Raw genomic sequence first — 13,534 nt, 5'->3', positions numbered from 1 at the left:
TTTGGGGAGAAACCAAGGTGGCTTTCTGCCACACTGATGCACAATTCAAGATGAAATGAACTGCTTGAAATAGGGAGGCAAGAAAAGGCATGTCTTTGGCTCGTTTCAAATACTCTTCCCATTTGTTTACAGTCCTTTCTTCCCGCAGTCCTGTCTTGCATGGAGAACAAGAAGCTTGATGACAAAGTGATATGAGAAGGACCTGGTGCTGAGGAACAGAAACCTCATCTTGTGGAGAAATCTCTTTAATCTCTCACCTTCCAGTATGACTCAAAGGCAGTGTGAGATGCTGCACCTGTTCCATGGAAAAAGGACTTGTGTACCAGACCTAGCCAAGTTAGTAAGAACACCAGTATGAGAAGTGAGTATACCCTCCCCACATAAACCCCAGAAAGGCAGAAGAGGAGTTCACAGATTTGGAGCAGGTTCATTTTATTCTTCAATTCTACAGCTTTTTTCTTTGTTTTTCTTTCCCACTGTTCCCAATATAGAATTAATAGACCCAGCCAGTCCCATGCCCTGGAAATAAAAGAGCAAGAAGCATCTACAAAGAATGCTGCAGCAATGAGACAAATTGTCTCGATCTCCCTCATGGGCTTGCAGGATGGAAAGGCTGAACTATTATTGGTGAATTATCCCCTATCATTGGCTCAGATGGTCAAGATAGTGAGCAAAAAAACATGTATCCCAAAACAGATAGCAAGTGACTTGCCTCAGAATAATCCAATATGGATTGAAATGGTATGCAGGTATGGTCAAAGCTTAGTGATAGCTCACAAGGAAATTGTTTCACTGTCGTAATTACAGGAGATGATGGAAGTTCCAGCACTTGCACCTTTTTGAACCACGTAGGATGATCCCTGCAGAAGTGCATTGCAAGGAACTATTTTGCCATTACAAGCAGATGTGCTCATCCAATATGCCTGTCCCATCACCACCTTCAGAGTTTGATTTAATTGCTCCTAAGGGATAGTTTTTACATCCACAGTTCTCATCCTGGGAGTCAGAGGCAGTTGTCAGTGAAGAAGTGGGGCTCAAGGGAGATATTTTGGATCCTGCTCCTGTTCTCTCTCTCCGGTTTTCTACTGAAGCAGATTTGCTCTAACCATGTATTATTTATATGTGCTAGGATTGCCCCATATATCATGATGTTAATTTCAATAGCGCTTTCCATGAAGCCACTATAGAAACTGGTGCAAAGGATACTGGGATAGCATGCGAAGAAAAGCTGTTGGGAATGGTTGATCATGGGGACCCTGGTACACAAAGATTATGAAGCTGTGTTTCATGGGGATGGCGGACTGTCCTTCAGTGGTAGCCAGTCCAGGAGCAGTACTAACTACAATAACCATGGTAGGGTGATATGAGGACTGCCTAGGAGGTGAGTGCCCATGCTTCCATTGCTCTTCTGGGCCAGAGCAATGAAATGTGGAAGCAGGTGACCAAATCTGGATTTCCTGTGAAGAAGCTGATCACTACTTAGCCCAGCTTCTGCAGCATTCTCTGCTGACAGGCCATGGGAGATTGGGACTGGAATCCAGGTCACTTGCAGGTTGCCACCATCCCAGTCAAAATGCATCTTGGTTAAAGCTCTTCACTCTGTTGCTTTGTCGTGGCTGCTGTGAGGAAGTTGGAGATACCAGTTGCAGTGAGTGGCTCAGCCCTTTGAGCTGTATAGCAGCTTCTACAATTCTCCATAGCAGGGCAACAAAACCAGCACTAATCCCCATGGTAGGCAAAAAGAGGGAACCAGCATCTTACAGTATAACCATGTAGGTGTCAGAGGTGCTGAAGGCAGATGAAGGGTTTGTCAGATCGAGTATAAGCAAGAGGGTACTTTGCTGTCACCACAGACAGATTCCCAGGCAAATGATGGCAAGGATAAACATACACAACTATAATTTTGCCTTTTCATGGCTGTTCCTAATCTACATTAAGTACCTTTAAAGCAGGCAAATGCCCTTTATAATGGAGCAATTTTTCAGCATTTCTATGGGGTTGGCTGTTTATGCATTATAAGTCTTCCCTTTCCATCCTATTGTCTAGATCACTGATATTGTCTCATAACCAGCCCCTTTAGCGCAGTAATGCTTGTCACCAGAGATACATTTGCCAAGCCTTGACTACACAAAGGGATTTGACTTGGATATTTATTCTGGAATAACTACTCTGCTGCAGCTATTCTGGTGTATTTTAACCATGCTAGAAAAAGTCCCTCATGAGGATAACATTCAGGAATACATGCAATATTATTCTGGGATAATTATGCCACTTCTAAAGCAGAGTAATAATTCCAGAGTCAAATCACATTTATTTTGCATAGAGCATCCCCAAGGGGAGTTATTCTGGAACAGCTATTTGTCCATTTCCACACATAGATGAGCCCTTAATGAAACAGCTATAAGCTAAACAGCCTATCCGGCACTCAAATCATGCTTAAGTCTTGTTTTACTTATCATGAAAATGTTCATTCCTATAAGCCTTGTATCACGAGAGAGGCATGAAGAAATAGGAACTAAAGCAGTGGTGGCCTCAGGTGGATGTGATGTGAAGTAACATAACAGATGGGTGAGCAGGGCACAAGCCTCGAGTGCTGCCTAAAGAGAAGGCACTGCAATGGAGTTGTGGGGGAGCCTCACCCTCCTGTCCCCCATCCCCCTACTCTCCCCACACCCTCACTGCTCTGGCTGTGGGAAGGGCAGAGTGGTGACAGCCATGTGTATTGCAGGAGCAGCAGCGGCAGATTTGGTGATGCTGCTGTGGGAGATGTCACCTCCTTTTTTGCCACCCAGCATGCATGTTGGCAGCAAAAGAAGGGGGTAACCTCCAGCCACTGCTCCTGCACTGCTGCCATTGCTCTTCTCTCCCCACTGTCAGACCTGGGAAGTTTCAAGGTACAGGGGGTATAATATTGCCCAGGGTGCAGTACATCTCCAGAGGCAGGTGCATAGCTCCTGTTCCCTGTCCATGACCATCTGACACCAGTGTCACTTGGCCACATGAAAAAGAGAGATTTCCTCTCCTGCCTTCCCTTACTCCTTTCTTGGAAAGAGGCACTTCTCCATCTCTTGGCTTCCCACCCCCTGCAAGGAAATTCCCAGAGTCCTGCAAACAGATGGTAAAGTTCTGCCACTTGTGTGAGAGGCTTCTAGGAGGTGGGTAACTGCATGTGCTGGTACACCAAAGATCAAGGGGATCAGGAACATGATCGTAAGGGAGACAGAAGTTGAATGTGGTCTGACAGACACCCCCCACATGCCCCTGGAACCTAAGTCTGAATCTGCATGAAGGGCTCAACTCCGTTCCCATGGACGTCAATGATGAAACTCACTGAGGTCAATGGTGCAGGGTTTTGCCCTAATTTAACTCTCATGCTCCAGTTAAATGTTTATTCAATAGACATTTTATCCTCCCCTTTGCAGTTCCCCGTCCCTCTTCTATAACATGCACCACCAACTTTAAAGTGTGATTACTAATTCATCCATGCCTGCTGATGCCGCAGTCATCTATGTGTTGGCTCTGAACAAAGTCTACATATGTTGGCTCTGAACAAAAGTGCTTCTTCCCCAGACACAACTCTGCTCCAGCTAGACATGTCATGGGAAAAAACAAGGGTAAGCTGGCTTTGTTCCACAGGGGTTCCTGATTTCAACGTGGCTGTGAAGGAGAATATATAGAAGGCAAAGAAGGCTGACTTTGCTTCAGACCAGTTCTGATTCAAGTCATTTCCATGCAACACCTTCTGCACTCCAGTGAAGGCGATTTTCTCATCTGCATTGTGAGCCAGCTAGTGTCAGCCCAACTTTGCCAGTTCTCAGGGTCTCTCCTCATTTGGACAGCTGTTTTGAATGGTTTTGGTAGTCACCAGGACAGTGGCCCCCAGCTCAGTTGCTGGCAGTGGAAAGCCATGATCCCATTCTTCATTGCAGGGGGACAGGGCAGAGAGCTGAATGACCTCATTTCCCACACCTCCCTGGTAGGCTAGTTTCCACTTTGAGGTTTCTCCTTTTCCAGTTGGCCCAGCTGTCTTCAGGGAGCCATTCAGGTGTGGGCACATGGCCAGAACAAGATCATCTTCTTCTGGAAGCTTTGGTCCTGTACAGGCCTGGCTTTCAAAGGAAATAACGAAGTCCTGATTTTCTACAGGGAAAGCAAAGAGATGGATTAGTAAGGTGTCATAAAGGTGGGGGTAGGAGTCATAAAGGTGGGGGTAGACTGCATGGTACAGAGCACAAAGGCAGGAACCTTCTGCCACAGTATCCTTATGTGAATCATGCAAAATGAAGCTGGAGTGGTGCCGTGAAGGAGGGGATTACAAACCTAGGGGATGTCATGAGTGGGCATTCCCCCTGCCTTCAATAGGCAGCTCCAAATGCCCTCTGGCTGTCAAATCCTGCACCCCCAATATCTCATCCTTGCCTCTGCTGTCAAAATATCCTTGCACTTTCAGTCACAAATGGGAGATGTGTGGCAAGGAAGAAATCCTGTCTTTCATCCCCACAATAGGCCTGGTGTGCATTAAAGAAGTTTTGCCAACAGATTCCAGTTCAGCCTGCTGACAGACACCTTACATCCACATCCTGAAGAGCTTCAGCAGTTGCCAGGCAGGCACTGCATGTAATTTACCCCAATCTTTTAATAGGGGCATGAACTGGGATAGTCAGATTTGGAGTAGACTCAGACAATTGCATGCAAAGGAAAATGCAACATCCTGGCACAGTAGAAACTTGGTGAGCCAACCAACAACTATACCACTTTCTCCAGCAGACATGGGAGGGCTGCCTCAGCTCCCAGACCTGCTTCTTCAGAGACCTGCACCTCTCCAGAGAATCACTACAGAGGAAAGGAAATGAGAGAGGAGATAGGAGCATGTCTGAGGGAAGGGTATACTGAAGCAGACTCTGGATGGAAACAGGTTATAGTCTCAGTGAGCAGGATACCCAGTGAGATTGCTGTTTGAGAGTCTGTGGAATACAGAAAGTGCATTTTGCGGGGTGGGATGGATGAAGGGGGTGGAGATGTAGAAGATGTTTCTGGAGAGGCTAGTACTTATGGGGGTGCAGGTGAAGGAGCAGAAAGGTCAGTCAGCATATAAAGGAGCTTCATCACCTCAGAAATCTGTTTTCTGTCATAGATGACAACCACCTCCACTAAATCCATTTAAAACAATTAAAGGGTGAATGCAGAGGCAAACCTGCCACCAATTCAGAGGGCGATGATTGAACAACCAACTGCGTTAGCATTGACTGATCCCTCTAATGTAGACAAGCCTCCAAGAGAGCCATCGGTCCTTCCAATGGTGCCATGACTATTCCTTACCAGCATGTCAAAGCCCATTGCTCTGCTGGACCTCCACATGCCCAGTGCCCTCTCAAAGACAGGAGGTAAAGAGGCAGATGGCTCTTTGGAGTTATGGCCTCAGCTGGGGTTCCCCCGCAACCTCAGTTTTCGCACCACCTCTTGCTTTGGAAAAGAAAAAAAATGATTTTTGCCTCAAATTATTTTTTGTTTGCTATTAGGGAAGAGAGATTTTCTTCCCTATAGTATTAGGAAGAGAGATTTTCTCCTGAAAGTATCACTTAAAAATAGAATTGTTTATGCACTCAAAGTAGGTGTACATGTTCTGGTCCTGAAACTTTTGGTTTGAAGTCATATGAAACTTTCTTTATGTGGTTAAGTCTTGGGCTCATAGTCAAAGGTATATGCAAATGGAATACCTAATGCGTGGGGTCTCATTCAAGGATGTCTGAACATAGAATATTTGATTCTTCATGCTTATCGCCTCAACTTGTCATTTCCTAACTTGTTCATAGTTAGGTTTCTTTTAGAAAATCTTTTAGATTTCTTTTAAGATTTCCTTAATTAAATTTGATAAATGTTCTGCCTCAAAATTGAAAGGACCCAAATGATTTTTCACCCTAGCTTTCACAAATACTATGAGGAAGTTAGCTACGTAACCAGCAACATCATATTGGGACCCACAGGGCCGGTTTAATCAATATGATTTTCACAGGGAATTTTCCTGTTCTTCCCCGACCACTCTCTCCCTCTATCTCCAAAACCTTGGCTTTGCAGAAACACACAAGCAGAAGCAGAAGGGTGAAAAACACAGGAAAACACATCTACATCTCTCTCCGGAAGACTCTGATATGCTCAGAGATGTGAAATGAAGCATAACAGTTTCCGAAATGAGAGCATGGGGTTGAGTCAGCGATGAGGCATGGGCTCCCTAGGGAAAAAAGACATGGCCACACCTTACAATGGCCATGTCTCCCCATCAGGGAGCAGGACACCTGAGAAAAGCAGAAGGAAGGTCAGCTATGCCTCATCAGGAAGGGGGTGGGGAGGACGGAGCAGGACACCTATCCTCCTGAAAGTGGTGTCATGAACTTTTCATGGGGAAACAGATCTGCTGAATGGGGGATGGGGTGAGGTGGGGAGTTAGCAAATGAAATGAGGACAGAAGCCAAAGAAAGGAAAAAAGGGGGAGCAGAAAGCCTCACAGTAATGGCTGCTGCTCCTCCCTCAGCCACTAATACCCACATATGCTCTGTGCTGGGGGACAAGAGTTGCTCCTGCTCCTCCATCCAAGCCCTCTTCAAAGACCCAGGAGTCAAAGGAGGAATGCAGTGGAGCATGCCCTGTGTCCTCCTCATCCTCTAGCCTGATGACTGTTCACTCCCCTGCCCTTGGTTTCTGTTCCCCTTTCCCTGATGGCTCACTTTGGGCTGGCCCTGACCTATAGCCAGGGGTAATGAGAGAAAATAAAAAAAAAGGAAAAGCATAGGCTGGGAAAAAAATCTGGGAACCCTTTCAGACTGTGAAGAGAATTTGCCTGTAGAGCGCCATCACAGGGGAAAAGCAGAGGACAAGGTTCTGGAGAACACATTGCAGGGAATGGCTCCCTGGGAAGGGAGAGATGAGCTGATGAGCACTCTTTTATTTCTAGTTTCTCTGATAAGCACAGAGCTGGAAGTTTCTGCAGAAATGATCATCAGCAAACCAGTGAATGCTGTTGATATATATTACCCCACTGAAAAAAGGTCTGAGGCCTATACAACTACCAGCTTTACTTACATATTTATAGTGCCTATATGCCTCCATTATTGTTTTTTTTTTTAAATTAGACTCCACATTGTCATCTTCAAGTTTTACAGCAGTGATTCTTAACCAGGATGCCACGACATCCTTTGGTATCTTGATATCCTTTCAAGGGTGCTGTGGGGTCCCTGGCAAGGTTAGCTCTGTTAGGTATGCACACATGATTCACAAGATAAACCCAGAGCTTTCAAATAGCAATCCATAGTGCCAAAAGCATTCTAATCGGCTGTAATCTTTCTGAGTTCTTTGCAACAGAAGAATGTATTTTCCTGTAGTCAAAAAACAAGTGAAAACTAAGAGCTGACATTTTCTGAGGGCTGCCTCAAGTCTAAAAATGTTGAGAACCATTGCTTTAGAGCCAACAATCCATTGAGATGGAAGGAACAGCTCATGCCCCTGAGAGGGACTGATTCCTGTGCAGTGCTCAGAGACCTGAACTCTCACTGTGAATTGAGAGTTCCTAGCTTTTTAGAGGGCCAGCCTTGTAAACTATGTAGTTTTTTTTTTATCTGCAGACCCAGGTCCATTTTGCTGCACTGAACACATTCAGAACATTTTCTCTACAGAGAAAAGGTGCAAAAACTCAGGCCAGATTTTCAAATCCTGACATCCATTTGCACCAGTGCAGCTTTGAGAACATGAATATGTGTTGGCAAAAATGACAACTTTTCTATGGAGTTATGAGCCATTTTGTAGAATCAAATAGCAATTAATAACTTTGCAACCAAGTTTTGTAAGGTGTTTCACGAGACTGTGTAGAAAAGCTCTCCTTCTCTGTTCAAGTCTGTCAGTTTCTAGAGTATTTCCACATTTCCTACAGGACCCCACTGCATTTCCATGGAGCAGCCTTTGTAACAAGTAAGAGAACTCGTTACTCTGTGAATACAGATAAAAGTATGGAATATAGGAGTTGGACAAGGTTTGTGTCCACAAAATTTCATCTGGGTTGAACCTGCTTTGGAAATGTCACTCTTACTTTTTGAACAAAAGCTTTAAAACTTCTGTCTCAAATTGGCAGATCGGATAGAAGAAAGCTGGAATAGTATTTTGCCCTGACTTATCTCACCCAGAGTCCTGGAAGATCTTATCACCTTATGAATGGAGCCCAATTATTCACAGTAGTTTATGGAGGAGAAGGTTATGAGGCAATTTAACCACTGCCTACAAGCAACTAGGCAGGAAGAATTTATCAGATGCTGGAGGGTTCTAGAGCAGCGGTTCCCAGTCTGTGGTATGCGTACCACTAGTGGTACACAGACAACCTGTCAGTGGTATGCATTAACAGATTTATTATAATGACTTTAGATGACAAAAATTTGCTGGTGGCACTTAAGGTTGTTTCATTTTAAATTGGTGGTGCACAATCTGCCAGAGTTTGGAAACTGCTGTTCTAGAGTAAAGAACCCTCTAGCATCATAAATTTCATAGATTTTTAGGGTCAGAAGGGACCTTAGTAAATCATTGAGTTTAACCCCTGCCCTGGGCAGGAAAGAGCACTGGGGTCAGATGACCGCAGCTAAGCCTATGACCTCTTAAAAACCTCCAAGGTAGGGGACAGCACCACCTCCCTCGGAAGCCCATTCCAGATTTTGGCAACCCTCACTGTAAAGAAATTTTTTGTAATGTCTAATCTATATCTGCTCCCTGTCAGTTTATGGCCATTGTTCTTAGTAACCCCAAGGGGTGCCCTGGTGAACAGAGTGTCCCCTATTCCTTGCTGCCCCCACGATGAATTTGTAGATGGCCACAAGATCCCTTCTCAGCCTTCTTTTGCTGAGACTGAAGAGATTCAGGTCCCTCAATCTCTCCTTGTAGGATTTTACCTGCAGGCCCTTAACCATACGGGAAGCCTTCCTCTGGACCCTCTCAAGTTATCCAGATAACCTTTTCTTGCACAAGTTAACCAAGTTAACCAATGCAGTCACTAGAAAGGGACTAGATCTGGACCACGTGCACTGTTAGAGAACCAGGGTGGAAACGGGTCTCAGATATCTTCTCTCTGCCTACAAAACAAAGGCCTAACAAAATCCAGTGGTTTGAAGAAAAAGTCAGCAGAGAGTGTATGCTGCAAGTAAGGCACAATATTTTAAGTGACAGTAATGAACCATTGGAAAGACTTCAGGGGATGTGAAAAAACTGTCTTTCATGCTGAGTCTTTAGTCAATTAGGACAGAATATCTGTCCAGTGATAGCCCCTAATTCAGCTGCAAAGGGTTGGTCTTGACAAGGAAACTACTGGTTGAGGTTCTATGGCCTGTCATGTAGGAGATCAGGCTAGAGATGGTCCTGAAGGTCCTCTCCAGACCCTGAGTCTGTGTGTGGGAATACATCTATGAGACAAGGGAGAGACAGGAGACACTTACCCTTGGATTCTTTGTTTGGTTTCTCCCTTTTCCTCCGCCTCCTTCTCATTTTCCAGGTAACAAATCCCCAAACTGATGCCAATACCAGGACTAGCCCCATGAGAACAGGGATGCCAAAGATCAAAACTGGGCTTGGCATGTTCCCTGAAGGATGCGGGGGCAGCTGAGTTGGAGTGGGGGCCATGCTGGTGAGGTCTCCTGTGGAAGGAAGCAAAGCAAGGTCAAAAACAGTCAGACTGAGGGGAGCAGTGAGGACATAAAGGCAGCAGTCTTGCCACTTACCTTAGATGGCCCTAGCTTTGAGGATGGGGGCTAGGGAGTTCAACCACATGGGGTAGCTTCAACATTTTCAAAGCAAGAAGGATAAACTGTCTTCCCAACACTTGCCCATCCACCACACACTGAAGTTCCTCATCTCCTTCATCTTCAAAAGGGTCCTAACTCACATCCATAGCAAGAGGTGGGGAAACTTTTCCCTTGCCAACTTTCCCATTTCCATGGGGGCAGGCATGGCAATCCTCTCATGTCTCCTTGAGTGTTAGGGCTATATACCCTTTTCTCCCCAACCCACTTCCCTGCCGGGGAATAACTGTCCTTTCCTTCCTACCAGGAGAAGCACCCCACCCCCTTAATTCTTTCCATCTCATTTCCACTTCTCCCATCCTCTATGCAGTCCCTGGGATCCCTTTTGCTTTCAAATGGGGCCCAATCCCCACCACAGGCCCCAATCAGGGGATATAGAGCCTGCTGCCCTCCTCTCACTTGTGTCTGCGTTGGAGGTCCCATACAGATGGCAGCTGAGGCACTGCTTAATCAGCTTGTCGAAGCACAGGTCCTGGGGACAGTCAGAGCTGATGTCTGCATGTTTGTTTGTCCAGTCCAATGGCATGCTGGAGTCAGATTCAGAGTTGCGGTGCAGCGCAGCAGGCTAGGCAAGTGCCGCCCAAGTGTGAAATCACAAACCTGTGGCCCGTCAGAGGGAAATACAGTCTGTCAAGCTGGGTCCATCCCTTGGGGCTTCTCTGCGCTTCCCCCAGGGCGTACCTTTATCTGTGGGAGGAGAAGAAACATGCATGCTAAAAACATCAGCCCAGCCTACCCATGTAACGCCCTGCAGCCAGTACTCCTCCCCTCTGGGCCTGCACTCCCTACGCCCAGCTCCTCCCCACTCTGCCTTTGCAACTCCATCTCAGCCTGAACTCTCTCCCGTCTGGCCAATGTGCCCCATAAACCTATCCTGCTCCCCAGGCTCAGTCCTGCAATGTCTTCTCAGCCTGCCTCCCCACCCTCCAGCCCATTCTCCTCCACTGCCCTGCCCATGAAAAACTCCCTCAGACTAAAACTATCACCCACCTTCATTTGCAATGCCCTGTCATCTGTACTCCCCACTTGCTCAGCCTGGATAATGCCCCTCAGCTTGTACTGCCACCCCCCATCAGCCCCAGCAGTGCTCCTCTAACCCCATACCAGTGTCTCACCCAAGTCTCTCAGCCCCTTGCCTCCAGGAATGGAGTCTTAGTTGAATGTACATTTCATAAAATAATATGAAGTAAAACAAGCTGCAGGAACCCAGTGGCTTTTCCCTTTGAGTCTCCATCCCTTCCCTCTTCCCACCCCCAAATGAAAAGCTTTAGCAGAGTTTAAAGGAAAAATGTGCTAGGTGTTAAACAGCCAGCACTAAACCCTTTCTCACCCCTCCCACAACCCTCCAGGACGTGGTTCTGAACATCCTTTTCAACCAAGGGTCCTAACACTCAAGGAGACATGAGAGGTGGGTGCTTCTCCTGGTAGGAGGGAAAGGACAGTTATTCCCCGGCAGGAAAGTGGGATGGGGAAAAAGGGGTATAGTATCACATACTAACTATACATTAGCTGGTAATGTTGCAGCATTTAGTAACGTTTGTACCTCGCAGTAATTACAGCAGTTGCAAGCATTTGATCAGATGTAAGACTTGGGCTAGTGAGGGAAAAATTCTAGCTGTCCCATGCTGGTTGACTTCAGCAGAACCAGCTAGTACTAGCAAAGATACCCTCCCTCCCTCTTGCTCTATTTTATTCTTTTTTCTAATTCTAAGCACATGCCACACTGACAACATTAGCAGTTTAACTCTCTTACTTTCTTTCTCATTACTTAATAAGCCAGGGCTTTCTGGGAATTTAGAGATTGTGTATAAGAGCAGGTACTTAGCAGATACAGGTACTTAGACATACCATTACCTCTTACATAAACTACATTATATTTAGCTAACATATTATAACATCACCTTTGCATCCACTCCTATGTTTTTTCTTACATGTTATTCTTCTCCCATTTGCAATGACAACCCATTTCCTGCTGTACTGGGAACAGACTTTTGAAATAAAGTAAAAAATCTGCTTCCATAAACCGACATGTTTTTCCTGTCTAATCCCATGTGCAACAAAATGCATTTCTCCCATGTCTGTTAGCATGCCAGGAGGTGCCAACAGTATTCTGATCTGATTGTAGGGGTCTAGTATATGATAAGAGCCTAGATCTGAAGACCAGGGTAGCCAAGGTTTACTCTCCCTTGTGGGTTGCAACCATGTCAGAGGTGTGTGCTTGGCAAGGAGTGGAAAAGGCAATAAATACCTAAAGAGATACTACCTAATTTACTGCTGAACACTGCACAACCAAATTATTCTTCTTTGTAAGAAGGTGTATTCCCCTGAAGTGTAGCACAACTGCTCTTACTCTTCTAACTGCTGTGTGTGAGAGGATGATCCCAGGGCCCCATTCAGAGACATCTGTCTATAGCACAAACTCCATGGAGAAGTCTAGACTACACAGCAGAGGATCCTTTTGGTGTCCCAAAAAGCATCTGCATGAATAGAAAGTAAATGTATCTTCCATGGCACCTAATTGGGCAGAAGACTTGTTAAGTGAGGTATTCCCAGGGAGAACTGAGGAATTAACTTTAAGAAGGATTCAACCTGTTATTTTGTAGGTAGGACCAAGGATTCTAGCAAGGCCAGAGACCTGACTGGTCTCTTCCCAGGGGAGCAACCTAACTTCTTGGGCCACATCCAGATGAGCACAGATGTGTGGTAAGTGGCACTGCAGACCTGTCTGTGGCACCACACATGCAGGTGTTCCCCGCGCTGCTACCTTGCAGCATAAGGGGTTTTTTTTGACCCCGAGAGACCTTGTGTCTAGTCTATTGCCCTGCAGGACTGTTGTACCTCTGTAACACTTCCACAGCTCTTTGGACTATACTCAAATAGGTTACGACCACCTTTTTGAGACAGACTTAATGATAGAAGTGTACCCAATCCACTAGCCACTCAAATAGAGCCAAAGTCAAAGAGCTGTGTCTGAAACTAGTATAATCCAAATGTGGTAGCAAAGATCATTATCTCCCTGGACTCTGGAATCAAGGGCAGTTGCTACTGTCCCTTGGCCAGGACCAGAGTGGTTATACATGTGACCTGTTTTTAGTCTCTCCAGTGTCTTTTCCACCTGAGGCATGGGACAGACATTCAAGTTGGATGTTGCATTTACTTTCTAAAGCCAATGCAGACTCAGATAATCTTACCTAGCTACAGAACCCATATAACTGGGCTGCTCTTAGGCTTCTCTGTTCTCCTAACTGGAGTGTACTCTTCGATTCCTTCTTCACTGTGTTGCACAGCAGCTCAGGGATTCAGAGCTGCCCCGTCTGAACTAGGTTCCCAAGCTTAAGGTGGATACAGAGGTCCAGCAAATGAGTCCTCTTTGGGAGGGCACTAAAGACATCTGGTTCTGATGTCTGTGGCACCTGAATCCTGCTTTTATATCACTAGGTAGACAAACAAAGCTTCTGTCTTTCCTTGGTTTCAGTAGATTTACATGCTGTGTCTGCGTAGTGCTTCCCTCAGCTATCATAATCCACTTTTCCTGTACAATGTAAGACCTCAGAGAGATATTGGCTTTCGGTAAACAGCTTGCTCTCGGCTAAGGGGAATTGTGGAAAAACCCTAACCCAGGGGTGGGCAAAATGCGGCCCTTCAAGCCATTCTATCCAGCCCCCGGGGCCCCTAAAAAAATTAGAAAATTAATATTAATCTGTCCT

The 13,534-nt window shown here is 45.8% G+C and overlaps 1 protein-coding gene across 1 annotated transcript; it reads right to left on the bottom strand.

The window, feature by feature from the left end:
• Positions 1-431: 431 nt before the first annotated feature.
• On the bottom strand, positions 432-10,509 carry TNFRSF13C (TNF receptor superfamily member 13C). Its single transcript, XM_019515086.1, has 3 exons — positions 10,227-10,509; positions 9,465-9,662; positions 432-4,140 (listed from the first exon to the last, which is right to left on the bottom strand). The coding sequence occupies exons 1-3, from the start codon at positions 10,351-10,353 to the stop codon at positions 3,815-3,817; spliced, it is 651 nt and encodes a 216-aa protein (XP_019370631.1). The 5' UTR covers positions 10,354-10,509; the 3' UTR covers positions 432-3,814.
• Between the last annotated feature and the right edge of the window lie 3,025 nt (positions 10,510-13,534).

The sequence above is a fragment of the Gavialis gangeticus genome, unplaced genomic scaffold, assembly GCF_001723915.1.
Source record: "Gavialis gangeticus isolate Ggan-Ray unplaced genomic scaffold, GavGan_comp1, whole genome shotgun sequence".
Taxonomy (NCBI): Eukaryota; Metazoa; Chordata; order Crocodylia; family Gavialidae; genus Gavialis; species Gavialis gangeticus.
The sequence above is the reverse complement of the archived record's forward strand: the minus strand, read 5'-3'. Positions and strand labels throughout refer to the sequence as shown.

What these genes read in the sequence shown, in the direction of transcription:
- TNFRSF13C (XM_019515086.1), bottom strand. Translation starts at nt 10,353, where the DNA reads ATGCCATTGGACTGGACAAACAAACATGCAGACATCAGCTCTGACTGT. An exon ending in GACCTCCAACGCAGACACAA is followed by an intron (nt 9,663 to 10,226) that starts GTGAGAGGAGGG and finishes TTCCTTCCACAG; the next exon opens with GAGACCTCACCAGCATGGCC. An exon ending in ACCAAACAAAGAATCCAAGG is followed by an intron (nt 4,141 to 9,464) that starts GTAAGTGTCTCC and finishes CTTTCCCTGTAG; the next exon opens with AAAATCAGGACTTCGTTATT.